This window comes from Mustela putorius, unplaced genomic scaffold (genome assembly GCF_011764305.1).
Source record: "Mustela putorius furo isolate JIRA1106 unplaced genomic scaffold, ASM1176430v1.1 tig00003896_pilon_pilon_pilon, whole genome shotgun sequence".
In the NCBI taxonomy this organism is placed as follows: domain Eukaryota; kingdom Metazoa; phylum Chordata; class Mammalia; order Carnivora; family Mustelidae; genus Mustela; species Mustela putorius.
The window spans coordinates 9212912-9240000 of NW_025422045.1; the positions used below are offsets into that span (position 1 = coordinate 9212912).

Below are 27089 nucleotides of genomic sequence, written 5' to 3' on the forward strand. Positions count from 1 at the left end.
GTGGATACCCCCTGGCTGGGCTTCATGGAGAAATCTTCACTGATCACCAACCTGAACGCCAGAACAGACCCCATCTTTTCACGGACAGAATGAGAGGTCTTCTGTAACCAGGCATAACTGGCCATCATGGGGAAATTGATCAGAATGGGAACACGGGAGAGGCGGTTTCTCCGGCCAAAACGGCTTCATTGGAGTCGCCTCCTCTTCCTGTTGGGAACGTTGATCATCGGTTCCATCTACCAGCACCTGAGGAGCTCCCAGGGCCTCCCCTCATTGTGGGCAGCAGTGTCTTCCCAACACCCTGTAAAACTGGCCAGCCGTGACCTCTCTAACAATGATATGATGATGGTGAGCAGTGACCCTCCAAGAGCTAGCTCTGAAATGGCAGGTGATACATTGGTGCCCCAAGCTACAGTTGACAGGGGTGAAGAAACACCTGGCATAACAATGGAGAATACTCCCTATCCACCCAGAAGGACAGCCAACACCACTCCAACAACACTCAAGAATAACTATAACCTAACAGCAGCAGACACAGAAAGAATGGAGGAAGACACCACAACCACACCCAGCACAGTACTGAATCACTACACCCCAACTTCAAGCAGACCAACAGTAAAGAATCATACCTCAGCAACACCACCCAGCAGAGAAATGCAGAGCTACCACCCAACTCAGGCTGGGAGAAAGGTGAAGAAATACACCCCATCTCCACTTGGTAGAATAGTAGGCAATTATTCCCCATTTCCACTCATGACAATGACAAAGAGCCATGGGATCACCCCCAGAACAACAGTGAAAGACAGTGAAGCTATGACAACCACCAAAATATTGAAGACCAACTCTACTAAGAGAATGGTAGAGGAAACCACCCCAACTACTCTCAAGGGAGAAATTCATACAACCCCAACTTTCCTGGTAAATGACATAGAAACAAACATCTTGACTTCTCCAAGGAGTATGACAGAAGAGAACATCCTGACTACCACCAGAAGAGTGGACAATAATAGATCAACCAAGCCCCGGGGGTTAGCGAGAAAGAACAAGCTGACACCTCCTCTGGAAACGGTCCTGGAGGACACCACAGTCATCTCTGAGGGGCAAGTGACAATACGCACCACAACAGGCAGTAGCCCAACAGAAACCAAAGCCTCTACCGCTACCTGGAGTATTAGTAATCCGTTGTCTAGAACCAGTGCATCGACCACTGGAATTTCTTCCACCACCTTCTGGGGGCTGGCAAAGAGACTTTCCACGGCACCAAGGCCCTCAGCATCCTCCGAGGCCAGGGCAAATCCAACCATCCAGGTCCATCACTGTGTGGTTGTGGAGCCAGCCCCAGTGGTGCCCCCTGCCGCCTCCCCCAGCCTGACAACAGCTATTATCCCAGAGGTGCCCAGTTCCAGTCCCTCAGCACTGCCTCCTGGCTGGCCAGACCTTCACACCAAGGGAGAGTACCCCCCAGACTTGTTCAGCATAGAGCAGCGGCAACAGGGCTGGGTGGTCCTGCACATCTTTGGCATGATGTACGTGTTTGTGGCCTTGGCCATTGTGTGCGATGAGTACTTTGTCCCAGCCCTGGGTGTCATCACAGATAAACTACAGATCTCTGATGATGTGGCGGGTGCCACCTTCATGGCTGCTGGAGGCTCTGCCCCTGAGCTCTTCACCTCCCTCATTGGCGTCTTCATCTCCCACAGCAACGTGGGCATTGGTACCATCGTGGGCTCTGCTGTGTTCAACATCCTCTTTGTCATTGGCACCTGTGCCCTCTTCTCCCGGGAGATCCTCAATCTCACATGGTGGCCCTTATTCCGTGATGTCTCTTTCTACATCCTTGACCTGATAATGCTCATTATCTTCTTCCTGGACAGCCTCATTGCCTGGTGGGAAAGCCTGCTGCTGCTGCTGGGCTATGCTTTCTATGTGTTCACCATGAAGTGGAATAAGCAGGTCGAGGTCTGGGTGAAGGAGCAGCTCAGCAGGAGGCCAGTGGCCAAGGTCATGGCCCTAGGGGACCTCAGCAAGGTAAGGACAGGCTGGCTCAAGTTTCTGTAGCCCCTTTGGGACAAAAAAGATGAGGAGAAGCCAGTGACTGAGGAGTGGAAATTGCTGGGTCAGACCTCAAGGGATGGGTGCTTTGGTTCCCTTTGCTAGTCAATAGACACTTAAAGTCCTATACTTTGCCAGGCAGTTGGCAAGAGTGACCTTGGCTCAGCTCCCAGTCACCCAATGGTTATTATTATGGTCCACCATTGGCAGGGGAAGACACTGAGGACTGTTGAAGTTAAACCACTCTTCAAGGTCACAGAGCAAATAGGCAGTGGAGCCAAGATGTGAACTTGGGTTGATCTGACTGGGTCTTTGGAAATGACATTTCAGCTGGGCTTTGGAGAATATCCAAGGAGATATCAGACAGGGAAAAATGATAATCTCTTCCATGTGCATGCTGTTTATGGTTTGTCAAGCACCTTCACTTTCGTTTAATCCTGTTTGTTCACATTCTGGGTTTGGAGCTAGTGGCTTGGATAGGGTCTGACAAGGGGGAGGTTTTTTGTTTTTGTTTTTGTTTTGTTTTTGATATATTGGTTAAGATGAGAGCTCCGCTCATCCACTGACAAGCCAGCATTGGGTGCAGGGCCCTCTCTCTTATCAAGTGGAGACCAGATACCAGAGCTCCAACCCCAAGGCTTTCTCTTGGCTCCAAGATTCTTTCTTAAGAATTTCTTGCGAAGGACCTTCCTTCTAAGTTCAGTGTATGGTTCAATAACCTGGAAGATGAGATTAAGGTGGGGACGTTATCTCTGAAAATTCATCTCAAAGTTTTTGTTCCTTGACTCCAAGGTGAGGTGCCTTAGGGAACACAGACCCTGGTTCTTTCCTGTTCCTAAAAGGTGGGTTTAGGCAAAGGTTGGCTCTCAGCCTGCCTCTTTCAGGTTTCAGAAAAGCCACTGGCACAAGCAGAATTTTGCGTGCAAGAGTGCAAGGACTTAGCTCTTTAATCCAGAGCAGTTTTGATGAGTGGGCAGGATGGAGACCAAATTCAGTAGCATGTCTGGGAGACACATGACGCAACAGAGATGAAATGTACTTCCATTAGGATATTTGAGATGATGGAGTATTCTGGCCAGAGCACAGAAGTAGGAGTCAGGAAATCTGGATTCTAATCTGATTCTGTTTCTAACTACCTGTGTGACCTTGGACCAGCCCCTCCCTTCATTTCCCTTCTCTGGTAGAAATTGTAACAGAGTCCAACGAGTTACCAAAAAGGTCCTGTCTAATGATCATTGTCCAGGTGAGTTTAATTCTGGCTGACCCTGCACAGTGGTTATTTGTCTGGTCTGGTCAACTGAGCTCCAGCTGCCGTATTTGCAGATGACCCCACAAAAAGAAATGTCCTACTCAAGGTTATACAGCCAGCAGGTATCAGAATCAGAATGGGAACCCAGTATCTGAACTCCCTATTCAGTGCTATTGCCTGTCAGCTTACTGCTCCATGAGGCCAGAAGCTTAAAAAAGAAAGGGAGGCTCAGAGCATTACATTTAATATGAAGAAACAGGGGCCTCCCTCCTACTACAGTCCTCAGGGCATGCCTTGCTGAGGGTGGCCAGAAGCCTGGTACTCTCCCCTGAGAAAAGCATCAAATGCCTTGGTATACATCAGGCTGTTTTCAAAATGCCTCTGAACGGCCTCCCAGTCCTTATCAGTAGTTCTGTTTTCATTTAAGCTCTACAGATTCTGAATTTTCCATTTTGCGAGGGCAAGACCATCAAAGCAGATGATTTCAAAGGAGAATTTGTAACCTGCTTAAGAGATTTCTAGGGCGGTACTAGCAGCTCTTTGCCAACCAGTGAGCGTGGTGCCAATCACAACTCTGTTCTTATTTGCTCAAGCAAATCCAGAATGAATCTTAATTAACAGCATTAAAAAACAACAACAACAACAACAACAGGTTGAATTACTGGTTATACTTTTGAAAGTCAATCTTTATTTCTTTAAAATAAAAAAATCTAGGGGTGCCTGGCTGGCTCAGTCAGTGGAACATGTGACTCTTGGTCTTGGGGTTGTCAGTTTGAGCCCCATGCTGGGTTAGAGATTGTTTAAAAATAAAATCTTTGAGTGACCCCTGGGTGGCTCAGTTGGTTAAGCATCTGCCTTCAGCTCAGGTCATGATCCCAGAGCCCAATGTGGGACTCCCTGCTCAGCTTCTTTCTCTGCCTGCTGCTGCCCCTGCTTGTACACTGCCTGCTCTCTCTGACAAATAAATAAATAAAATCTTTTTTTTTTTAAAGATTGTATTTATTTATTTGACAGAGATCACAAGTAGTCAGAGAGGCAGGTAGGGAGGGAAAGGAGGAAGCAAGCTCTCCACGGAGCAGAGAGCCAGACTCGGGGCTCGATCCCAGGACCCCGGGATCATGATCAGAGCTGAAGGCAGAGGCATTAACCCACCGAGCCACCCAGGCGCCCCATAAATAAAATCTTTAAAAAAATAAAATAAAATAAAATAACCTATAGTTATTACTTTGCAATATTAACAACTTCTCACTAAAAATTAGTCAAAATAATAAGAACTATGACTATTTTAAAAATAAATTTTATTCATTTGATATAGAGTGAGAGAGAGAGCACAAGGAGGGGGGCAGAGGGAAAGGGAGAAGCAGACTCCTTGCTGAGCAGGGAGCCCAATGCGGGGCTCCATCCCAGGACCCTGGGATCATGACCTGAGCTGAAGGTAGATGACTGACTGAACTACCCAGGAATCCTGGAGTATGACTATTTTGTATATGTGCTGCCGAAGTGAGCACAACTATGGCTATTTTGAAATGGTTTTTAAAACATGTGGACTTGGATTTCACCTTAGGTATCTAAAAGCCAAAAAGAAGGAGAGAGGGAGATAAAGAGAGAGAGGGAAAGAGAGAGAGAAAGAAAGAGTGGGAACTGTCTTTACTTCTATCTTTATGTCTGTGTTTGGGTAGCTGAAACCTATGATCCGGTCAGAGGGAGATAGATTATCCTGAACTTCACTGATAGACTAGGAGCAAGCCATTCAGTTTTGAATTCATGAAACAATTTTCTGGAAATCCAATCATTGATCTAGTAAACTGTGTTGGCATTCGTTTTTGCGGTTTATGCAAGAGGGTGTCCTTACCCCTGTAAACTCTTTCACTTCAACATGAAAATAAGCATGCCTTACTGTCTCACTCCTGTTGACCTATTGACTCACACCTCTCCCTGACTAATGGTTCCCTTCTCTGAGCATCACCCCAGGAAAGCAGGGGACCAGGGAAGTGGCTTATTCCATCAGCCATGCTCCAAACTGAAGAAGCCGGAGAGAAGTGGGGCATGACCAGACAGAGGAGTAAGGAGCCAAGGAGGGAGGCTGGGCAGGCAAGGTCAGAGCCACAGGTGGTCGCGAAGTCTAAGCAGCAGGAAGAGAAATGGAGGGCAGAGTGATCCAGCTCCCTTTGGAGAGAAACAGGAACAGGAAAGACATCTGGGCCCCTCCCTTCCTCTCTTGCCAGCCTGGGGTGAGGTGCGGAGAGGGTGGCTACATCATCAGACTCATCGTTGCCAGTGCATGGGGGAACAATCTTTTTATCCCCCAAAGAGGCAAGCCCGGGCTCTCGTCTCTAGCAGGAGGTGCTAAGTAGGTGGTTCCGTTTCCTCAGGAAACCCTAACAATTCAGGGGTTCCAGGGTAGAGAGAGAGAAGAGTGGGGAGGGACTCCTTGCTTATGGAGGGCCTATTCCATATGTACATGATCTCAACGATTTCTCACGAAAGCCCTGCAAGGATAGATGGCAGCCTCCATTTTGCCGATGAGGAAACTGAGGCTCAGAGAGGATCATTAACTCAGCCCGTTCCATAGCTCTTGGTGGTTCTCACCATGGGTGCGTGAAACTGTATTTCTGGGTTTTAACTCAGGCTCTGCTGCAAACTGCCCCTGTTGCTCTGGGCAAGTCAGTGCCATTCAACAAACCTTTATCTGTAAGCGCTTCAATGAGAAGCACCAGCACAGACCAGAGTAACTGTCATGGAAGGAACACTATACAAAGTGCTAGGAAGTCACTTTGCTTTCCCACCAGGCCTTAGATTGCTGATCTATAAAGTGAGTGGGATGACGATCTCATGCAGGGGTTGGCAGACTGCTACTGTAAAGGGCCAGACAGTAAATCGTTCGGGCCTTGCAGGCCGTGCAGTCTCTGTCACAACTACTCAGCTCTGCTGTAGCATGAAAGCTGCCACAGACAATACAGCGACAAACGGGAGCGGCCACACGCTGCTTCCCCAAGTCCAACATACTTGTGGGTCTTCTTCCTGAGCAGCCTGGAGACGAGATCAGCAGAGAATGATTTGTTTTCTTGCTGGATATTTACCCAGCTGATATCTGTAGAGTTTCTGAGCTGGAGGGCCTTTCACTTTACTTTTTATCCTGCTCTGACAACTTAGAATTGGGGTAAAGGGGTTTTCTGGGGGTGGGGAGGGGATGATCCTATCAGAATTCATTTAAGAGGGGCACCTGGGTGGCTCAGTGGGTTAAAGCCTCTGCCTTTGGCTCAGGTCATGATCCCAGGGTCCTGGGATTGAGCCCCACATCAGGCTCTCTGCTCAGCGGGGAGCCTGCTTCCTCCTCTCTCTGTGCCTGCCTCTCTGCCTACTTGTGATCTCTGCCTGTCAAATAAATAAATAAAATCTTAAAAAAAAAAAAAAAGAATTCACTTAAGAGCATTTCTAGAAAAAAAGTAAAGGGTGTAGCGTCGGACACAGACACATAGTAAAAATTTTAGAGTCTCTCTTTTGACACTGGCTGAGAAAGAAATAAAAGCTAAGACACTTTAGACAATATTGGTCAAACTGGCATTTAGTTGGTTTGGGATGCCTTTTATGATCCCAGTGACAGTCTAACTTCGCTTGCTCTGAAGCTCTATACCTGAGTACAAACTATACCCCCCCGCAGTGTATTTATACTAGCCTGAAATGATAAATGCGGTGACCATGCATAGTCACAGAAGGCCAACAAACAGCAAAGCTGATGCATCTACCTGGCTTAAAAAGCTTTATCTATTTACTTTTCTTAGTAATCTTATTCAGTAGGAAGATGGTAATTAGTTCTCCCTAAATAAATAAATAAATAAATAAATAAAAATCTTTTTTTTTTTTTTTAAGATTTTTTTATTTATTTGGCAGAGAGAGAAATCACAAGTAGACAGACAGGCAGGCAGAGAGAGAAGGGAGAAGCAGGCTCTTCACTGAGCAGAGAGCCTGATGTGGGGCCTGATCCCAGGACCCTGAGATCACGACCCGAGCTGAAGGCAGAGGCTTAACCCACTGAGCCACCCAGGTGACCCAATAAATAAAATCTTAAAAAAAAAAAAAAAAAGCTTTATCTATTTGTTATCTATTTGTGCTTGGAAGCGCCACGGGCCTTTCTCTATAGAGAGAGTTGCGAGCTCCCAACTTAGCTAGCAAGGACCAGCCATCTGTAGGAGATGCTGATTGGCAATATGGCCTGAGGGGCACCAGTGGTAAAAAGGAATCCAAGGTGGGAGGGGAACAAGCTATTTTGGGTCCTTTTGGGTCCCTGTCCACACACTATGCCTTCAAGAATACTTCAGAATGTGAAACTCTAGGGAAAAGTCTGCCACTCTTTTCTTAAATGCATTGGGAACTGTTTTATGGTTTTTTTTTTTTTTTTCCTGGCAAGGGTTTTGAATTAAAGCAATGAACATGACCCCCTAAGCAGACAAACCAGGTGCCTCCTAAGGGGGCCAGTCCTCCCCTTGTCGAGGTTGACGTTTATTCCAAGGGCTTCTATCAGTGACTGGTATAACCAGCTGTCTGCTGTGGAGACAGCAGGACTATGGACAGGAAGCCCTATGGACAGGAAGACTTCTCCAGCTCTGTGGACCCCACTCATGCTAGGCTTCAGGGAATCCACTTAGCTCCCAAAGAGCCCCTCCTAGCTTGGGCTGAGGTGTTCCCAGCTTTCTCTCTCTCTCTCTTTCAAGATAATATTCACACGGGGCACCTGGGTGGCTCAGTGGGTTAAGCTGCTGCCTTCGGCTCAGGTCATGATCTCGGGGTCCTGGGATCGAGTCCCGCATCGGGCTCTCTGCTCAGCAGGGAGCCTGCTTCCCTCTCTCTCTCTGCCTGCCTCTCCATCTACTTGTGATTTCTCTCTGTCAAATAAATAAATAAAATCTTTAAAAAAAAAAGATAATATTCACACATTTTAATTTTATTTTTATTTTTTCTTAAGTAGGCCCCACACCCATCATGCAGCTTGAACTCAGAGCCCTAAAATCAAGAGTTGCATGCTCTGAGCCACCCAGGGTTCCCTCCTTTAACTGTCCAAGGGTTCCCTCCTTTGGGAATAGTTAGCTTCCTCCCCGTTGTCAGAAAAAGATGACAAGAGTAGAATTCTCAGTTTTAAGGCTTCTTTTCCTCATAACATTTTTTTAGTGTTCACCTGCTAGTCGGTGCTAGAAGATGACAAAATGAATGAATGAGAAACAAACAAATAGGAATAGAAAAATTCAAATACCTGATTGTGCCTGGTCCAACAGCTTGTGGTTTCCATGGAGGCATGTGTACATGTAAATGAGATTTTACATGCATTCTTGCTACACAGTAATATTTTCTCTTAGTGTATATGATGGGATTAAGTATGAAATTAGATATTGGTGGTCTACAAATAACAGCATGGTTTCTAGATACTCTGCCACCTGAATAGGTTGGAAACATAAAACTAACCTTATTTAGTGTGGGGAGTGGGCATATAGATACTAAACAAGTAAAAAAAAAAAAAGGTAATTTCAGAGAGTGACAAGGGCGGTGAAGTTAAGCGTACCTGTGGTGGAGAGGGACTGGAGGTGCGGACCCCTCTTGTGAGGGAGAGCAGGAGAAGCCTCTTGGAGGGAGAAAGGTCTAAACAGAGATCTGCAGAATGACAAGGGAAATCACCCCGTGCTCCATGGGGAAGAATTCTGGAAGAGGAAATAACATCTGCAAAGGCTTGGAGCCCAGAAGGAGCTCAGTACATTGGAATAAAGAAATGGAGGCCAGTGTGGTCAGTGAATAAGGGGAGAGTAGAGCAAGATAACGCTGGAGAGGTGGGAGTGGCTTCCTGCCGGGCCTTATGGGTCAGATATGGACTTTGGATTTTAACTGATGCTCAGCAGGGAAGGAAGTGACAAAGAGCCATATTAAGAGGTCGGTCCTAACCGCTGTGTAGAAAATGAACCGTAGGTGTGCGAGGGTAAAAACAGGGAGTCCAGTTGGAAGGCTGTTGTGGGCATCCAACATGTGTATCTTTGAGAGATGTTTTAAGGGCAGAATCATCTGGACTGGTGATGAAGTGGGTGGGAGGGTGCCACAGCCAGAGAAGTCAAGGATGCTGCCAGGTTTTCACCTTGAGCAGCGGGGTAGATGGTGGTCCCACCCAGTGAAAAAGGGAAGACTCCAGGACGGACAGGGTTAGGGTTACTCAAGAGTTTCCAGTCAGGAGTGATGAGTTTGGGTGCCTACGGCACCTCCAAGTGGGTATGTCTGGGAGGCAGTTACCCACATGGGCCTGAAGCTCAGGAGCAAGGTCTGGGCTAGAAATTTGTGAATCACTGACAACGTGTGGTAATTAAAATCGAGGACAGGATGAGAGAGGGAGTGGGAGGGGGAGGGGGAGGCCCTAGGTCTGTGCCATAAAAAGCTCCAATGCTCATTCATTCAGCAAACATTTATTGAATCCCTTTATATGAGGCCTGTGTAGGGTCTGGGGTTACAGTGACAAAAAAGGCACAGTCCCAAGTCCTTGATGAGCTCCGCCTAGCAGAGTGGGAATTGATCCAAATTTTCTGGGGCCTGACACTCTTTAAGAAAAAGCATGTAAGACTAGCTACATGGAGCCACTCAGCTCTTGAAATGCGGCAAATCCGGACTGAGAGATGCTGTAAGTATAAAATATACACTGGGCTTCAAAGGCTTGGTATGAAAAAAAAAAGGCCAAAATAGCTCATTGATCTTTTTATATTAATTACATGTTGAATTATGATATTTTTAGTATATTTGAGTATATATATAAGTATATTATATTTTAAGTATATTATTAAAATCAATTTCATACGTTCCTTTTACATTAAAAAATGTGGCTACTACCTGATGATTCACAGACCTGTACCCCTGGGGGAAATAATACATTGTGTGTTAATAAAAAAAATGTGGCTACTAAAATAGTTAAAATTATGTATGTGACTTGCATTCTATTTCTATTGGACAGTGCTGGACTGGAGATAAGAGGAGGCTAGTAGGTGCTCAGCTAAGGAGTCTGGACTCCCTTGTGAGGACAGTAAGCTCCTGCGGGGGAGGGATGCGATCTGTGCTTTGTTCAGATTATCACTCTGGCTGAAGGATGGAGAATGAACTGGAAGAGGAACAGATCAGGAATCAGGAGGGTTTTACAGGACTGTAGGCAGGAGAGATGCAGCTAAATTTGAGGACTTTTAGAAACTAGGTCTGACAGCTGATTGGATGTGGGCTGTGAAGGAGAGGGAGGAATTTGGGTAGACTTCTGGGTTTCCAGCTTAGAAAAAATGAGTGGATCAGACCGCAAGACTGTACGCAGAAAAAGGCTAGAGTGAAGGGTCTCCTACTGGAGTGTAACTTGGGTAAAGGCAGGACTCAGACCAAGAATTCAGTAAAAACACTTGTTAAATGAATATTAAAAAAAAAAAATCACAGGGGTGCCTGGGTGGCTCAGTGGTTTAAACTTCTGCCTTCAGCTCAGGTTGTGATCTCAAAGTCCTGGAATGGAGCCCCATGTCAGGCTCTCTGCTCAGCGGGGGGCCTGCTTCCTCCTCTCTCTGTGCCTGCTGCTCTGCCTACTTGTGATCTCTCCCTCTCTGTGTCAAATAAATAAATAAAATCTTTTTAAAAAATCACAGACTAAAATACATGGTTCAGGGAATGTGTCCTGGATGGTCTAGGAGGGGAGAAGCCAATGATTAACTGCTGTATTAGTGGGAGATAGAAATCGGATGTCAGGAGGCAGAGCCCCCTGAGGGTTTCAGGAGCAGCTACAAGGGATCCCACTGCTCAGCCTCAGCAAGATGCATCACAGGTGCTGGGGGGTTTGGCTGGCATGAAGACATCCTCTTCGGTCTGCTTCCTTTGCTAATTTTCATGAGGAGAAGGAGAAGGTGGGGTAATGAGGCTGAAGAGAGGGGAGGGGCGATGGATTGGTGTCAGAGCTGGATATGAAATGTGTTTGTACCAAGAGCATATTCTGAAAGCACCTACTTGCCAGGACTGCTACCAATAATAGACCCGTCATCCACATCTAAATGGAGAAGAGCATTCGTGTCCACTTACCTAAAATGTCAATAATTTGGAACAAAGCCACTAGGGAATGGAGATTTTGCCTCATTATCTTATTTTTGCCTGGGCAAAGAAATGCGAGCTAGTAAAGGACAACAGCAACAACATACTTCTAATGGGGATCAGGGGGTCAGAGTTCTGACCCTGACACTGTGAGTGTGGGCAAGTGCCACTCTCTTCCCGCATCTCTGTTTTCTCATCTGTCAGAGAGCAGTCATAATACTGACCTTGTGTGCTTCGTGGAGTTAGTAGTCCTGGATGAGAAAGTGGATATGAAGGGCTTCAGAAAATTGGAAGTACATGCTGATCTCAGAAGATATTGATATGTGCAAAGAACGATGAACTCAGAAATATTTTGGGTAAATCTGAATAGCAGAAAAATCATTAGGCACATGCATCACGGGGCAGAAGTCAATCTCTCCTGCCCCTCTGTGGACAGAACTAGCTACCCCAAAGGGCACCCTGGCTCCTCCTGGTTTTTTGCCTCCAGAAACTCACTGGGTGAAGGTTGGACAGGATAAAAGTGAGACGGCTGGGCCAGCAGGCGTACTTACCATGCCAGTAAAACTACCGCGTGTCATGAAAGAGTCAGGGGATTTGCTCAGAAATTCGAAGTGCTCCCTTCATATGAAGATTGGTTATTTCTGCTCTGTTTCATTCGTTTGCAAATTCATTGGTTTATCCATCCATTCATTCAATTCATTTAGTCATCTGTGTCCAGCATTCAAACCTCCCCCATCCTTCAAAGCTCACTCGAACTCTGCCTACTTCAGGAACCTTCTTGTCCTTCCCGCCACTGTGGCTTCATCTACGCTTCTCATTTCTTGTGCCACTTTCTGCTTTGTCAGTACTTTTTTTTTTTTTTTTAAAGATGTTATTTGTTTATCCGACAGACAGAAATCACAAGTAGGCAGAGAGGCAGAGAGAGAAGCAGGCTCCCTGCTGAGCAGAGAGCCCCACGCGGGGCTCCATACCAGGACCCTGGGACAATGACCTGAGCTGAAGGCAGAGGCTTTAACCCATTGAGCCACCCAGGCGCCCCTACTTTGTCAGTATTGGTTCCAGTTCCTTTCTGGACATAGAACCTGTGTCCTCGACATCTTTGCGTCCTGACAGCACTAGCACACTGACCTATAAGCAGCAGGTACTCAGGAAATAAGAACTGAATGAATGAACAAATTGGGAGGATGGGGGGGTGAAGCACCCTGGCTCAGGCACTATTTCATTTTCTGCGTTGAAATAGAGACGGTAGCAAGTCCAGTTCTAGTTTTGGCCATAGAGGCCAGCAATGGGGAGGTGATGACAGGTATTGGGGGCAACTGTTGGTGACCATGTTGCCTGAAGATAGCACTAGAAGCTCCTTAGGAATAGCTATTCAGTCGGCTCACCTTTAATGAGCACCTACTATGTACAAGACACTGTGCTGCAGGTTAGGAGAACAGAGATGACTGTATTGTCACTTCGAAAAAAAAATTGCGCCTAGCTGGGTAGACAACTCACATATGTGAATAGTTAAAACATAATTCTTTTAAAAGTTCAAATGGCATTATAAAGCGGTAAATGCAAGGCGGCAGGCTAGTGGTGCAGACAATAAGTACTGTGTGTTTAGTGATCCTCCGTCTTAGATTTTTCTAGGGCTGTCTCTTTTCCTAGCTGGCTGCCATGCAGCTTCCGGAGGACCCGAGCGCTTACCCTTGATCGCAGAGCCAGATTTTGATAACACAAAATGTGTTCCCTGTTATACAGCTTTTGAGGAGAGAGGGATCACGGGGAGCTGGAGCCGGGTGGGGGGGGGGAGTAGGAGGGGCCATTCAGGAAAACTTTATAGAAAAATTCACCCTGAATTTTCTGAGAAACTGGTAGATGTGGAGGAATGGAGAAGGCGTTTTAAGCAGAGAAAAGAGTCATGAACAAGGCCCCAGGAGTTGGAATGGGTTGGGGACAGTTAGAGGACAGTTCATCCACACATCATGCAACAAGTGTTTATTGAACCTTTGCGAAGTGCCCAAGAGTGTTTTTCTGCTGGACACATAGTGGTGAATGAAATAAACAATCTTTCTTCAAGATGCTGGGGGTAGGGGGTGGTGGGTGGGGGGTGGGGCACCTGGGTGGCTCAGTCGGCTAAGCATCTACCTTCCGTTCAGGTCATGATCTCAGGGTCCTGGCATCGAGTCCAGCGTTGGACTCCTTGCTCAGTGGGGAGCGTGCTTCTCCCTTGGCTTATGCTCTCTCTCTGACAAATAAATAAGCAAAATCTTAAAAAAAAGATGCTGGGGGGGGCAGTTAATTTATTTGTATGTTTGTTAACAACGTTAGCAATGTTTCTTAACACACAAATAAATTGAGGAAAGCACTATGGAGGAGAAGAACAGGAATCTATAAAAAGAGAATGAGGCAACACCTCAGCTCCCCAGAGGAAGGTGGCATGTAAATGGAGACCTGAAATATGGGGAGTGAGGGAAGGAAGGAGGGTGCCAAGCTTGGGAGAGAGGTCCCGCGATGAGGGTTTCAGAGTGGGTAAAGAGGATGTTGCCTTTGAGAGGCTGAAAGACAGTTGGTGTTACTGGAGTGTAGACAGTGGACACATTTGACTGGGCCTACTGTGTGCAGGCGGAAGCTAGACCGTGAAAGGCCAGGCTGGGGTTTGGATATGGTAAAACATCTCCTGAGAGCAGGTTAATTTTGGGTGTGTTTCTGTGTTCCCACCTGAGGTTTCCCCGAAGAGAGAGAGTAGTAGGGAGGGAGAGCAAGCATCTCTCCAAACATCCCATAGCTCCAGTCCCCGTTTGCAGCCCAGTCATGGGGCAGTCATGGTGGATGAGCTACAGGAAAACAAGAGGGTCAAGGTGGGTGCCATGTGGCGTCTGCCCAGGGGGACACCGCAGGGTCTCGGAGGACAGCCATAGAACTTAGGCACTGTGGCCCTGATGCCGAGGGTCCTAGGTGGGGTTCAGGCTTGGGAAGCTTCTGGGAGTGCTCCCAGGGCGAGCCAGGGAAGGAGCCAGCTCCTTTGCCAGAGGGACTGTCACCTCCAAGGTGGCCTGGGAGGAGATGCTCATTAGGGAGCTAAATCCAGAATGTCCCTGTTTGCTCTGCCCCTGGCTTGCTGTGTGAGCTTTTGCATCTGTAAAATGACTGTGGACTAGACAAACTCAAGCCCCAACGTTTAGAATTGATCTAAAAAGTACCTGTGGATTTGGAATGCTCCAGAAATAAGAGAAACACAGGAGGGGCACTGGAAGCAGGGGAGTCTGAGGTTTCTGGTATCTTAGCTGCCTTTGGGTGGTGGGATATTTGGAAAGAATTATGGGATTCCTGGAGAGGAGAGAGGCTGGGGCCTGAATGAAATCGTCCTAACCTAAGAAAATCCCTAGGCCTGCTGTGGAGTACTGTGTTACCACAGCCACTAGATGGCAGAGGAGTTCAGCTCCGGAGAGATGGGAATGGGGGTGGGGGGTGCGAGGGCCTGAGCAAGCATTGGTCTGTCTTAGATGCTCCTTTGCAAATCAGATGATATTTCTATGTGTGTCACATCTGGGTATCTGTGCACATAGGTGTGAGTATGTGTGTGCCTGTGAAGGTCTCCTGAGCATCTGTGGGTAGAAAAAAAGGAACAGAACTGGGAATTGAAAGTCCTGAGCGCTAGTATCAAGTCTTTTCATTTACTCCCCACAGGACCTTGGATACACCACCTAGCCTCGTTCACTTTCCATTTCCTTTTCTGTAGAAGGCGATCACGGTCTTGCTTATCTGGGGCTGGGGCAATGATAAAGCAGGATGATGCTCTGGGGACTGTGAAGTGAACCCGTGCACAGGGGGTCTGCGTGTGGGGGTGAGTGTGTTTCTGTGAGAGTGAATCTTCAGGGAAGGACAGACCCTAGGTAATGCGTTATGTGTCGTGCACATTGTCTGCTCCCTGTTGAGACCTTGGGGAATTATTCAGTACGTAGAATTATCCAGTCATGGAAGAGTGAGGGGAGGCTGGGAAAGAAAGCAGTGTTAATGCTCCTGATGGAGGTGAAGGGAGGGGGAGGCCGGGATAAGGCTCCTGTGCTTTGTTCTGCCCTCCAAGGGAGGAGGGCAGGGATAGTGAGGCCCTCTTGCGTGTGGCTCCTTCCCTAGCTTGGGCAGGGCCCACTGAGGCCCTCTTCTTCTCTGCTCAGCTCCCGGCAGTGCTCCCAGCAGTGCTGACACGAGAGAGGAGCTTGGCCTCTCTGCACAACAGTACCATCCGCAGCCCCATCTTCCAGCTCATGCTCCACAGCCTGGACCCTCTGGGAGAAGGTAAGTAAGGCCTCCCCAGACCTGCACGGTCTCTTGTCCGCTCCCTCCCTCCTGCAGCTGGACAAGAACAGGGACCTGCAAAACTAGGAGGCAGTGGGTAGGATGAGGGCAGAGTGGGGAATCAAGAGCAGAGGAGAGATGGGGGATGAAGTCAGCAGTCTGGGAGTCAGGGCAGAGCGAAGGCAGAGGACTCAACAGGAGCTAAGGTCCTTAGGTATCCGCATCCCACGACTTCCCTGTCTCCGTGTCGCTTCCTGTAAAAGAGTTTTTCTATAGTTGGTGAGGCTAAGAGTGCTGTGTGCCCTGCTCCAGTCTATGTTGGGGTTGCCTTCAGTGACTTCCCTACAAGGCCTACCACCCACAAGTCGGCTCCAGTATCCCACAGAATCTCCAGCCAGGCAGCTTATCCCAGGCTGACTAGTCAGGGCCACTCCTGGGAGTACCTCCTGTAGGACCCCACAGCCTGGAACCTCTGAGTGGTACCCCCCTGTGCTCCGTGTTGACCTCTGGAGTCCCATGAAAACTGCTAACCCCTCTCCAGCCAGGAATGCCATAGGAGCTGACAGGACCACTTCTGGGGGTGGTAGGGGTTCAAAGTAAAGTGGGGCCTGGGGTCCAACTTGACAAGTGATGGGAGTAGCTGAGCTTCTCACCATCCATCTTACCAAGCCCTGCCTTCTGGGCCCCTTCCCCAGAGGCCTGAGCTGACTATGACCCTGGAGACCGACTCACGAGCATCAGGAAGCCTCCTGACTTACATTTCTGATTCAGGGACAAATGTTGGCCGGGGTGTGGAGGGGTGGGGGGTGAGGGGGCGGTGTGCTCAGAATGTTCTCGCCCTGAAGTATCTCCTGCAGACACAGTATTGAGTTGTTGGGTATTTAAAAGGGTATTGGACAGGGAGAAGTAGAGACAAAGACGAGATGATCAAACCTTCCTTTGAAAATCCTCAGGGTGAGCCTCAACAGACATTGCGAGAGCCTTCCCCCCACCCCCACCAGTATCAGTACCCTGGGAGCTTTGAGAGTGGAGTTTGCAGCACCCAGCAGCCTGTGGGTGATCAGTGCTGGAGGCACACCTGGCTTGGGGCTCTGAAGGAAACCCTATCTCGGGGCTATGCTTGGCCACTCCTTGTGGAATCACCGACTCTACCAAGAGCCTGAAGATAAAGATCTGCTGAATGGGACCACAGGCCCCCCTGCCTGGGCCACTCCCATGACCAGCAGCTGACCTACTTGTACTAACAAGATTATGTGATGGCCCGGCCTGGCCGAGGTCAGAGGAGATTCATACTAAGTAGGAGATGATCTGGCTGCGCTGAGAGCAGAGAGGCCATTTGAGGAAACGAGCTCTGGGCGAGCCAGGGACAGTGAGCCCCAGCAAGACAAACAGGCTTGGTACATTGGAAAGGGCCTCACGGCAGGTGATGGGATGTGATACAATGTGGGATGAAGTTCTGCTCTGATTCTACACCCCGAGACCTCTTCCAGGAGGCGTTGGGACCTTGCAGAGCAGTGATGAAGGCCTTTGTTCCCAAGACTTTCCAGATACATGTTTGTGTTTCCATCTGCTGGTTCCAAATGGCTGTCCAGATGTTTCCACCCTTTCCAGGTGTTCCAGCTCTTTCCACAGAGCTGATGTGTGGTCTGAGCTCTCCCCTACCGTGGGAAAGGGCTTCTATTCTCTGGGATCCCATGCCTTTTATGGTGATTTCACTTAGATGTGTGTGTGTGTGCATGAGAGAGAGAGAGGGAGAGGGGACCAGAAAGAGGCCCTGCAGCTGACCTGCCTTCCTCAGGGCCGTGGGAGATGAGAGGTTAGGGTATTCGAGGAGAGTTCAGAAGGAAACACGAGGACTTGATTTTCCTTGCCAGCCCCTCTAGCCCATAGTCAGCAGATGTTCTCAGTGCCAGCACTGCAACCCAAAGGAGCTCTCCTGGGATAACAGCAACTCTGTGCTGCTCGGCAGAAGACGGCAGTGCTCCATCTGTGCCATGGGGGCACCGAAGCTGTGTGGATGAGGGAGGCTGTAGTATGCCGGCTTCCTGACATCTCGGCTCTAGCGCGGAGCTGCAGGGCCCGCCCACCAGGACTCTTGGAAGGGCCTCGTGTGCCCGAGGGGTGGCCCCGCAGGATGGAGCCTCTTGCCAGACATAGCTACAGATGAACCAACTCAGAGCATGTAGGAGACAGGCGGAAAGGAGGAAATTCCAGACCTGTTTATTTTTCTTGCCCATCCTGGACGCAGGCAGCGTTTGGTCCCGGCAGCTTTCTGCACTGCACCTCCTCCATCTGTCTGTGTCATGAACCAGAGGATCTCCAGGGTCCCTTCTAACTCAAACCCTCTGGAGTCTGGGCCCCTGCAGAGCTGCTTCCTGGGAAGGATGATGCTCTCAACTACTCACTTCGTCCTTGTTGTAGCTCATGCTTATACGGGGCTTTCTGGATGCCAGGTCCTGTTTTAAGCACATTCATGGATCAGTTTATGTATTCCTTTAACAAACCTGTGAGAGTTTACAGAGGAAGAGTCTGAGGTACTGAGAGGGTAAGGAATCAGTTGACTAGGCCCTCGACTGGCAAGTGGCCTCACTAGGATACAAACCCAGGCTCTGTGGCTCCAGAACTCCAGCTAACACAGCAAAATTTAATCATACCAGTTAATAATATTTTTATTTATTTTGTCTCATGGACCCTCCCATCAGAGCTGTGTGTCTCATGATGTTGACTTCTTAGAGGGGGACACTGAGCCTTGGCAAGGGTGTGCAAGCTTCCTGAGGTGGCCCAGCACTTGCAGGGGAAGCCAGCCTGGACTCCAGAACAGACTCCACGGCACCTCACTGCCTGATCACATGTGCCATTGAGCTCACCCTCCCGGGCCACACAGCCGTGAGGAGGACCTCGTGAGCCCCTGCGCCTCAGTCTCCATGTCTCCCACCTTGAACCACACGGGTAAAGTGCTTTGCATGTTGCCCACGACACCGTCACATTGAAGGAGGTTGCCCTCCTCATTTTTCTTCGATGTCAGAGCAGCACTATTGTGCACGGAGTGCTCTGTGGGCTGCTGGCCAAGCGTGTACACAGGGATGTGGAAGGAGGCCCTCCCTGGGCTCCAGGTACCTGGGGTTAGAAAGCACATGGCAGGGAGCTTGGTGGTCAGCTGACCGGAAATGGTCAGCTTTTCTGACCAGCTTTTCTGACCAGAAAAGGAAGTCTCATGAACACGGTTACCAGTAGTGACCAGTATAGTAGAGCTTCTGGTAGATTCGTGGAAAGTGAGCTGCTAAGGACCAAAGAGATAATCTTGTTCAAGGATGGCAAAAATATCTCTCTGCCATTTTTGGTCTACTCACTGCACACATCACTGATGAGTCACGGTCACCTCCTCCCCACCCTGGATCAGAGTCCTCCTTAGTCTCGCGCTCTAACAGCCAGCACTTGAACTCACAACGGAAATAAATCCTGTTTGTTGCCTCGGAGTCCAACCATGTCATTTTACCAGAAAAGAGATAGGGTTAGAGAGAAGAAGTGACTTGCCTAAGGTCACAGCCAGTTAGTAATGATGCAGGGGATTTAGGGTGAAAGTCTGGGAATTGGGTGGCATGAGTGAGCCTAGTAAGACCAGCATCCAGACCCCAACTCCCAGGCCAGCCTCTTCCCATCCGCTTCAGCAGCATTGGCCGCTCCACTCATCAGCCTAGCTGAAGGGTCCCAGATAAGATGTGTTCCCTTTCTCATTTGCAGCCCGCCACTCCAAGGACAAGGAGGAGGAGAGCTTGAGTAAGCAGGCCAAAGCCAAGCCTCATGCTAAAGCAGAGAACAAACCAGAAGGTGAGAGGACGGCCAGACCACTAGGTTTCCTCCTGCCACCTTCCTCCCTCCCGGTGGCCCAGGGCTGAGACATGCCTCTTGGCCTCTGGGAGCCAGTCAGTTGGAGCGATGATCTGGTGCCGCATGTCAGCCTCCTCTTCCCGGGGTCTTCCCTTTCTGCAAGGATTGCTATCCTGAGGGAGGCCCTGGACAGCTCTGTGCAAACTCTCCTCTGATGGGCCAGGCCAGGCTGCGTGTGTGTGTGTGTGTGTGTGTGTGTGTGTGTGTGAGATTCTTTTTCACTAAATGTTGTCCCAGAGGAGACTCTATTGGGCTCCATTTCTTCTTCCTGTCACTTCTACACAAGGACAGTGCTATTAGGGATTGGTCCAAGATCAGCAGCCCCAGGAGGGAAGGACACCACGGGTCTGATAATACAGAAGAGCAGCATCCCTGTGGCAGCGGGGGTAGAGAGAGTACGAGAGCTCTTGGCCTGTGGGTGCTGCACCGCACACCAGGCCTGCCTATTGCACGCAGCAATCCTTGGAGGGAGGGAGGGAGGAAACACCAGCTGAGAGGTCGAGTGACTTACCTAAAGCTGCAGAGCCAAGAAGTGAGGGCCTCTTCCTAAACCTGCCTCTCCAGGTTTTCTGAGTCTCTGTTCCTGGCAATACTATTCCAAGGCTTCCAAGCTATTGTCTTTGAAGTCACCAGAACCCTTTCCGCGTAGGGGGTAAGAGGAAAGGTTAGACCCTGAGGGCTGGGACTTTGCTGTCTCTCTCTGTTGCCCAAGCTGTTCCTAGGATCTTTGGCCACACTGGTCAGGATTAGATGCTTGTGAATACAGGGGGAGCAAGGATGGCCACTCCCAGCTGTCCTCTTATCCGCAGCTATCCCTGTGGATGGGGCAGTAACAGTTCATGTCACATCATGTTGCTTTTCCTATCGACAAGAAATTCCCCAGACTTCCTGAAATGCCGAGGTAGACAAGTCCAGTAGCCCAGAGCCCCTTATACTAGCTTCTGACAGCCGCCCTTGGAACCTGGCCGACGTTTCTGACCTATTCCGTGTTTATCTTTTAAAGAGGAGGAGCCAGCCCAGCTTCCTGGGGCCATGGTCACAGCCCCTGCTCCAGAAGTCAAGGGAGATCAGGAGGAGGATCCCGGTGGTCAGGTAGGCACCAGCCTCTTCCTTGGTGGTGTAGCTTCAAAGAGTCAACCTATACACAGAGTGTAGAACCTTATCATAAATAAGAACTTTAATCAGAGTTGTCAAGAGGCAGAAGCCACCTGAGGTGGTGAGTTTTCCATCCCTGAAAATGATCGAGTATAGACAGGACAACCACTGGGTGGGAATGCTGGGAAGAGAATTTTGCTGAATGACTGCATTAGTTTTCTCCTCATACTCAAGTTTGTAGATCCATTCTGGGAACAACAATAACAAAAATGGGGAAACACTGGGAAGGAAAACAAGCAGAGCAGTTATTTCCACACTAATCTGTTGACTTTGGCTTGCAGGAAGGAGAGGTGGCTGAGGCTGAGAGCACAGGTGAAGTGACAGGTGAAGACGCTGAAGCTCCTGGTAGAGGTGAAAATGGACAACAAGGCGGAGGTGAAACTCAACTGGAAGGTGAAGGTGAAATTGAAGCAGAAGGAGAAAGTGAACATGAAGGTGAAATCGAAGAAGGAAAATGCGCCAATGAATGTGATCCTGGAGGTGAACTCCAGGCAGAAGGAGAAGCAGTTGATGACGGTGGAGGTGAACTCCAGGCAGAAGATGGTGAAATGAAAGCTGACGAGGGTGAAAATGAGGAGCAGGAACTCAATGCTGAACGTAAAAGTGAAGCCAAAAGTGATGAGAAAGATAGAGATGCTGAAGGGGGAGGAGAAGGACATGGAAGTGAAGATGAAAAGGAGGAAGAAGAGGAGGAAGAGGAAGATGAGGAGGAGGAGGAGGAGGAGGAGGAGGAAGAGGAGGAGGAGGAGGAGGAGGAAGAGGAGGAAGACGAGGAGGCAAATGAGGAGCCTTTGTCCCTGGAGTGGCCCGAGACGAGGAAGAAGCAGGCCATTTACCTGTTCCTTCTGCCCATTGTGTTCCCACTGTGGCTGACAGTGCCCGACGTCTGGAGGCTGGTGAGTTCTCCCTGCTGTATCCCAGGGAGTCTGTGGAGTCTTTAGGCCTCTCATGCAAGAGGTGAGAAGATGGGGCAAACTGGCTTGGCAGGGCTCAACCACAGAAAGTATCTGGGATGCACCTTGCAGCTCCAGAAGGGACCCCATGCCTAGGGGGACATACCGGTAGGCTTGGGAGGCCCTCAAATGGGCTTGTTTCCATCACTATAAGTGTGTGAACTAGTACAATTCCTATTACCAGTTTCTTGACTTTAATATGGGAATAATGCCAAGTTCCCTCTTCCCCCAACCAATATGTCCCAGGGATATTCTGAAAACTTAGGGGGAAAGTATTATTTCTACCCAGAATTCTCATCTATAGGGAAAGCTCTTGACTAACAGGCCCTACCCAAAGGCTGTCCATACTCTACCTCGGGGTCAGAAGGTGAGGAGAGCAGCAGGAGGTTGTAGATACCACACGGCACGCCTAGACCAGTCTGGTTCTAGGGCAAGCAAATAGTTCCCTTCACAGTTTGGTGACTGCTGAATGCCCTGCTGGCCGGACGCCCAGTGGGCCGCCATCTCCTTCCTTCCCCAGACATCTCAGGGTCCTCACTGGAGACCCAGATCTCAGCTGACCATCTCCAGATCCTCTCCACCACTCCCCCAGCAGATCCTGTCACTGATTCTGGGGCTCCCTCCGAGGGGTCTAAGACCTTTAGCCTCTGTGACTTATTTCTCTTCCTTTTTGCTAATAGGAGTCTAAGAAGTTTTTTGTTCTTACCTTCCTGGGATCTGTCGTGTGGATTGCCATGTTCTCATACCTCATGGTATGGTGGGCTCACCAGGTGAGTGAACTAAATCCTGCATCATCAGGGCCCAAGGGCACTTTTTCTCCCCTTCAGGGTGAAGGTCCAGTATCCAGGCAATGGTGAGGCTCAAGTGAATTTGTAGGTCCTACATTGTTTGTAAAGGCTCAAAAGTTGACTCTTTATTCTGGTGAGTGTAGTATATTCAAGTGTGGGTCTTGTCTTACAGTCACGCTGCAGCCTGACATAGAAGGCCATTCAAGGGCTGATCCAGCTAACCATTGCTTATTAGCCTTCTTCCAGGCTTTCTCTGTCACGCATGCCCTGCTCCCCTCCACTTGGTGATGCTGTGCACACTTGTGAGAGCAAGCTCAGTTTTGCCTTCTGCTGGGCATTTTGTCAGTCTTCCTCCGAGTGCCTGTGGCTTTTCTCTTCTACCTGGGATCGCTGGTTATAAGTTTTTCTCTTTCACTAGGCTGGGAGTAGGGTCAGTGTTGTGATGCTCATACTTTTATCTCTGGCCTCTAACTTAGTTCCTGGCCCACAGCAGGTGTCCATGGTTGTTCTGGAAATGGAAACATGAAATGAACAAGTCTTTGGAGGGGCAGTTCTTTTGGGAAGCTGGAGGTGTTGGAGCTGAAATGACAGTGAGAGGTGGTATTAAAGATAGACTTGTAGTCCAATTTAGATAAGAGCTGCGTCATTCCCTGAAGCCTCGAGCAGGGGCCCTGCTCTTTCTCTGTGTGGCCCATCTCTCCCAGGCTAAAGGAGAGTGCTGGGCTCTGTGGAAAGGCGTTGGGCTTGCACGAAATAGCATGTGGTTGGTGCTTTGAAGAGCCTCAGGTTTTCCCCTTGCTGTTGCTGTGCTTTCTTATCACTGTAACTTTTTACCAGGTTGGTGAAACAGTAGGGATTTCTGAAGAGATAATGGGTTTGACGATCCTAGCAGCAGGCACTTCCATTCCTGATCTCATCACCAGTGTGATTGTCGCTCGGAAAGGCCTGGGAGACATGGCCGTGTCAAGCTCTGTGGGCAGTAACATATTTGATATCACCGTGGGGTGAGTGGCAAAGTTGCTTTCGAAGGCTTATCAAGTATGACTGGGAAACACTGTGTTGGCTCTGTTCGCTGGTTTTCTGCTTCATTATTTACACGTGGAATAATAGGGCATTTATATTATTAGTGTCTACAAGGCAGCTAAGTGTCCTCCCCTCATTCATCACGGCCAGATGGGATAATAGGACAAAAATGCTGCCTGAAATGTAACCAAGCAGAATTTATAGATGAGTTGAAAAACAAAGTCCATCAAATCATTACCAAATACAGTCAAATGCTCTGCTCACTGACCTCCATCGAAGTGGGGTTGGATGGAGCAGTGACTCAGTTTCACCTCCTGATATTTCTGCTCCTTGGCATTTGGGGTCCTGCCAGCTCAGAGGCTCTAAAAGCATTTTGTCTAAACAAGCAAATGCAGCACCCTCCTGTACCCACTCTCCTTCCCCTCCTCCCAACTTGTCAGAATAGAACCTCTGGGCTATTTTCATTTTCGTAGGCATAACCCAGTTTTGGGAAGGGACTTTTGTTTCCTTAATATGAATTTGTGTATGTGTGTGTATGGAGGGGTGGGGCACAGGAGAGCCCCGATCACTGAAGAATTTAAAAACATGTTAGCCTGAGATAGTGCTTATAAAAATTGTGAGATTAAAGAGTCAAACATCAACCCATCTGGGTTTCTCATACGCACGTCATGAATTATGGAGAAAAAAACCCACTTGGACCCAGAAAATTTCAGTTTTAATCTAGGGTCTTCTAGTTACTAGCTGTGAGTCCTTGGGCATGTAATTTCAATTTCCCTGAACTTAAGTTTCCTCATCTGTGAAATGGGGCTAATCTTTTCTGTTCTATTTCATAGGCTTTGTGTGTATGTGTGTGTGTAAAAATAAGTGCTTTTAAATTATAAATTATAAGAGTTTTATAAGTATATAAATTATATAAATTTGTAAATTGTTTTATTATAAAATACATTATAAAATGTAAATGTTATAAATTATATATATTTATATGAATTATAAAACACTATAAATTATAAAAGTATTTACATATGTGGGGTTATTATATGTAGGATTATTATAAATTAAGAATATTCACTTTTTTCTCTTCAATCTTGCAGTCTGCCTGCCCCTTGGTTGCTCTTCTCTCTCATCAATGGATTACAGCCTGTTCCAGTCAGCAGCAATGGCTTGTTTTGTGCAATTGTTTTGCTTTTCCTCATGCTCTTGTTTGTGATCTCTTCAATTGCCTCATGCAAATGGAGAATGAACAAGATCCTGGGCTTCACGATGTTCCTCCTTTACTTTATATTCCTGATAATCAGCGTGATGTTAGAAGATCGAATCATTTCCTGTCCCGTATCTGTCTGAGTCAGAGTCACTGTTGCTCACAATGGACATGGATCAGAAAAACCATGCCAGAAGCTACTGTACTTCTTGTCACATTAATGAAAGAATGAACATGGTCCAGGAGAGTGACCGGAGTGGCCAAGAGCCTCTGATGGGAATGTCATCTGAACATTATCCTTGGAAGCACCTGCAGCTCATTGTGGATTAACAATCTCCCCTCTAGAGGGATGGAGCTCCTGCCCCTGACTGCTGTTGGTAGCTATCATGTGGAGGCCCGTAGAAGGACCTCTGGAGCCAGAGGGTTTTCTGAATGAGAGATAACTTGGGGGTGAGGGCTGGGACAGGCACAGTAGCAGTAAGGCAAGCACCCATGCCCACAGTCCCTGATCATTCCTGAAGGGCTGTTGATCCGAAGATGCAGATGTGGTCTACACTGCATCCCCGGGCCTCTGGCCCAAGCACATGCTGCAATTTGCTGTCCTCTCTTTTTCTGTTTAAAATGTGGCTTGTTTTTTAAATCAGATTTGTAAATATTACAGGTCTAATTATTGGTGGGTTTAAGGAACTAAGACTATAGAAAAAATGTATAATAGGAATCAATTACATTATACATCATAGTCCAGTAAAATGTATACCAGTATTTTATAGCTTAAAAGGACTACCTTAGCTCTTACAGCTGCATTTCTCAAAACTGAAATTAAAGTAAGTAGCCCAAGAAATTAAAATTTATTCATCACCCTTGAATCGGAAGTGGGAGTGTTAGGGAAGGAAAATTACTCTAAGGGCTATTTAAACATATTTACTTACTAGAAAATCCAAGTTAGTATTGTCTCCGCCAAGTGGTCACCTTGAGGGATTAGACAGTCATACAAAAGCAGTCCTGGCTTTGCTCCTCCAGCATATTCTCGCCTAACAGTGACAGCAGCTACTAGTGAGTAAGAAAAGGAGTAATTTTAAAGAGATCCCAAAATCAGTAGAGCCAAGTCTGATTTATAAAGTAAGAGATCCTGTGGGGTAATGCTATTTTTGTGTCACCCTAGATAGGATTATAAAGCAAGACGATTGATTTCCTGCGTGGCTTATAAGTGGATCTCCAGGCAGTTATAAAGGAGAAATTCCAAAAAATGTTTAACATGATGACAACATGGTGAGATAGAGAGTATTACTGCTTCCACTAGTTAAAGGACTTTTGTGTTTGTACAAATTGTGTCACTATTTAAACATTGCATGTGGAATTTGAAGTGCTTGCATATTAAAAACCACCGCTTGCTGCTTTTACTAGCATTGATTTAAGGGACACATTAGAAATGAAACAGTTCTGTGTCCCTAGTTTCAGAGCAGAAGGAGCTCAGGTGACTATAGATTATGATGGTAAATACAGCTTTAATTATGAACATGAGAGGCTTCATTGAAGATTAGAAGATAGCAGGACAGATGTGATGTAAAAAAAAAAAAATCAAACCTTTTGGTGTTCAAAATACTTCAGTCCATAATTCATCTCTTAGGATGGGCTGATTAATTAATTAATTGCCTCCCTGCCCCAGGATTCACATTCTTTGAAAATGACTTTTATTAAATTTCAATAAATTGTGAGTCCTAATGGTATTTTATTCTGCAAACATGGATGAGTTAATCTGTATCTTTGGGTCACTTGGTTGGAATGCTTGAGAAGATAACGATGGAAACATAGTCATTCCATATTCTTAGTTATCCTCATTGGTGCTGTTGCATTGCCTGCTCTCCATATGGCATGGCCCAAGAACAGGAGGACAGAACGAGTCAGAAGGGTGATTCCAATGCCAAACTGTGCACATCTGCAGCCAATTCCAGCCAACTCAGGGACATCACCCGAGAGCCTGGGTTCCAATATTTTCCCCAGAATGGATGAGGAGTACTGGACAGTGAAACATTTTGTTATGAGAAAGTGCTGAATAGACATTTCATGATTAAAGTCAACTCTAATGATCTAACATCCCATTCATGATCAGTTTGCTGGATGTCTGGTATTTCCCTTTGCTTGGAGAGGAAGGTCTGATCACATCACACTGTGACAGAAAGGGTCAAGTGAAATGAAAGCTGGGTGTTGATGGATGTATAAGAAGTCACTGGGGTGGGAGGGAGGAAGGAGACTTCAGGGAGATGGAAAACTTATACAATTTTTAAAAGATCAATTTGTTCTGCTTGGAAATGAAATTTTTTGTTATATGTTTATAAATCTATAATTTATTAAAATTATACTGTTTAGCGTGAAGGATCATCTTAAAGTGTCAAGATAATGGTGAGATGGTCCTCTCATGTGATAGG

At 47.6% G+C, this 27089-nt stretch overlaps 1 protein-coding gene across 1 annotated transcript; it reads left to right on the forward strand.

Annotated features, from left to right (window-relative positions):
* Nucleotides 1-26920, forward strand: SLC24A1 (solute carrier family 24 member 1). The gene is made up of 8 exons (XM_013059569.2): nt 1-2028; nt 15538-15658; nt 19400-19486; nt 20550-20638; nt 20983-21597; nt 22335-22424; nt 23280-23446; nt 24557-26920. The coding sequence occupies exons 1-8, from the start codon at nt 127-129 to the stop codon at nt 24804-24806; spliced, it is 3321 nt and encodes a 1106-aa protein (XP_012915023.1). The 5' UTR covers nt 1-126; the 3' UTR covers nt 24807-26920.
* Nucleotides 26921-27089: the final 169 nt, after the last annotated feature.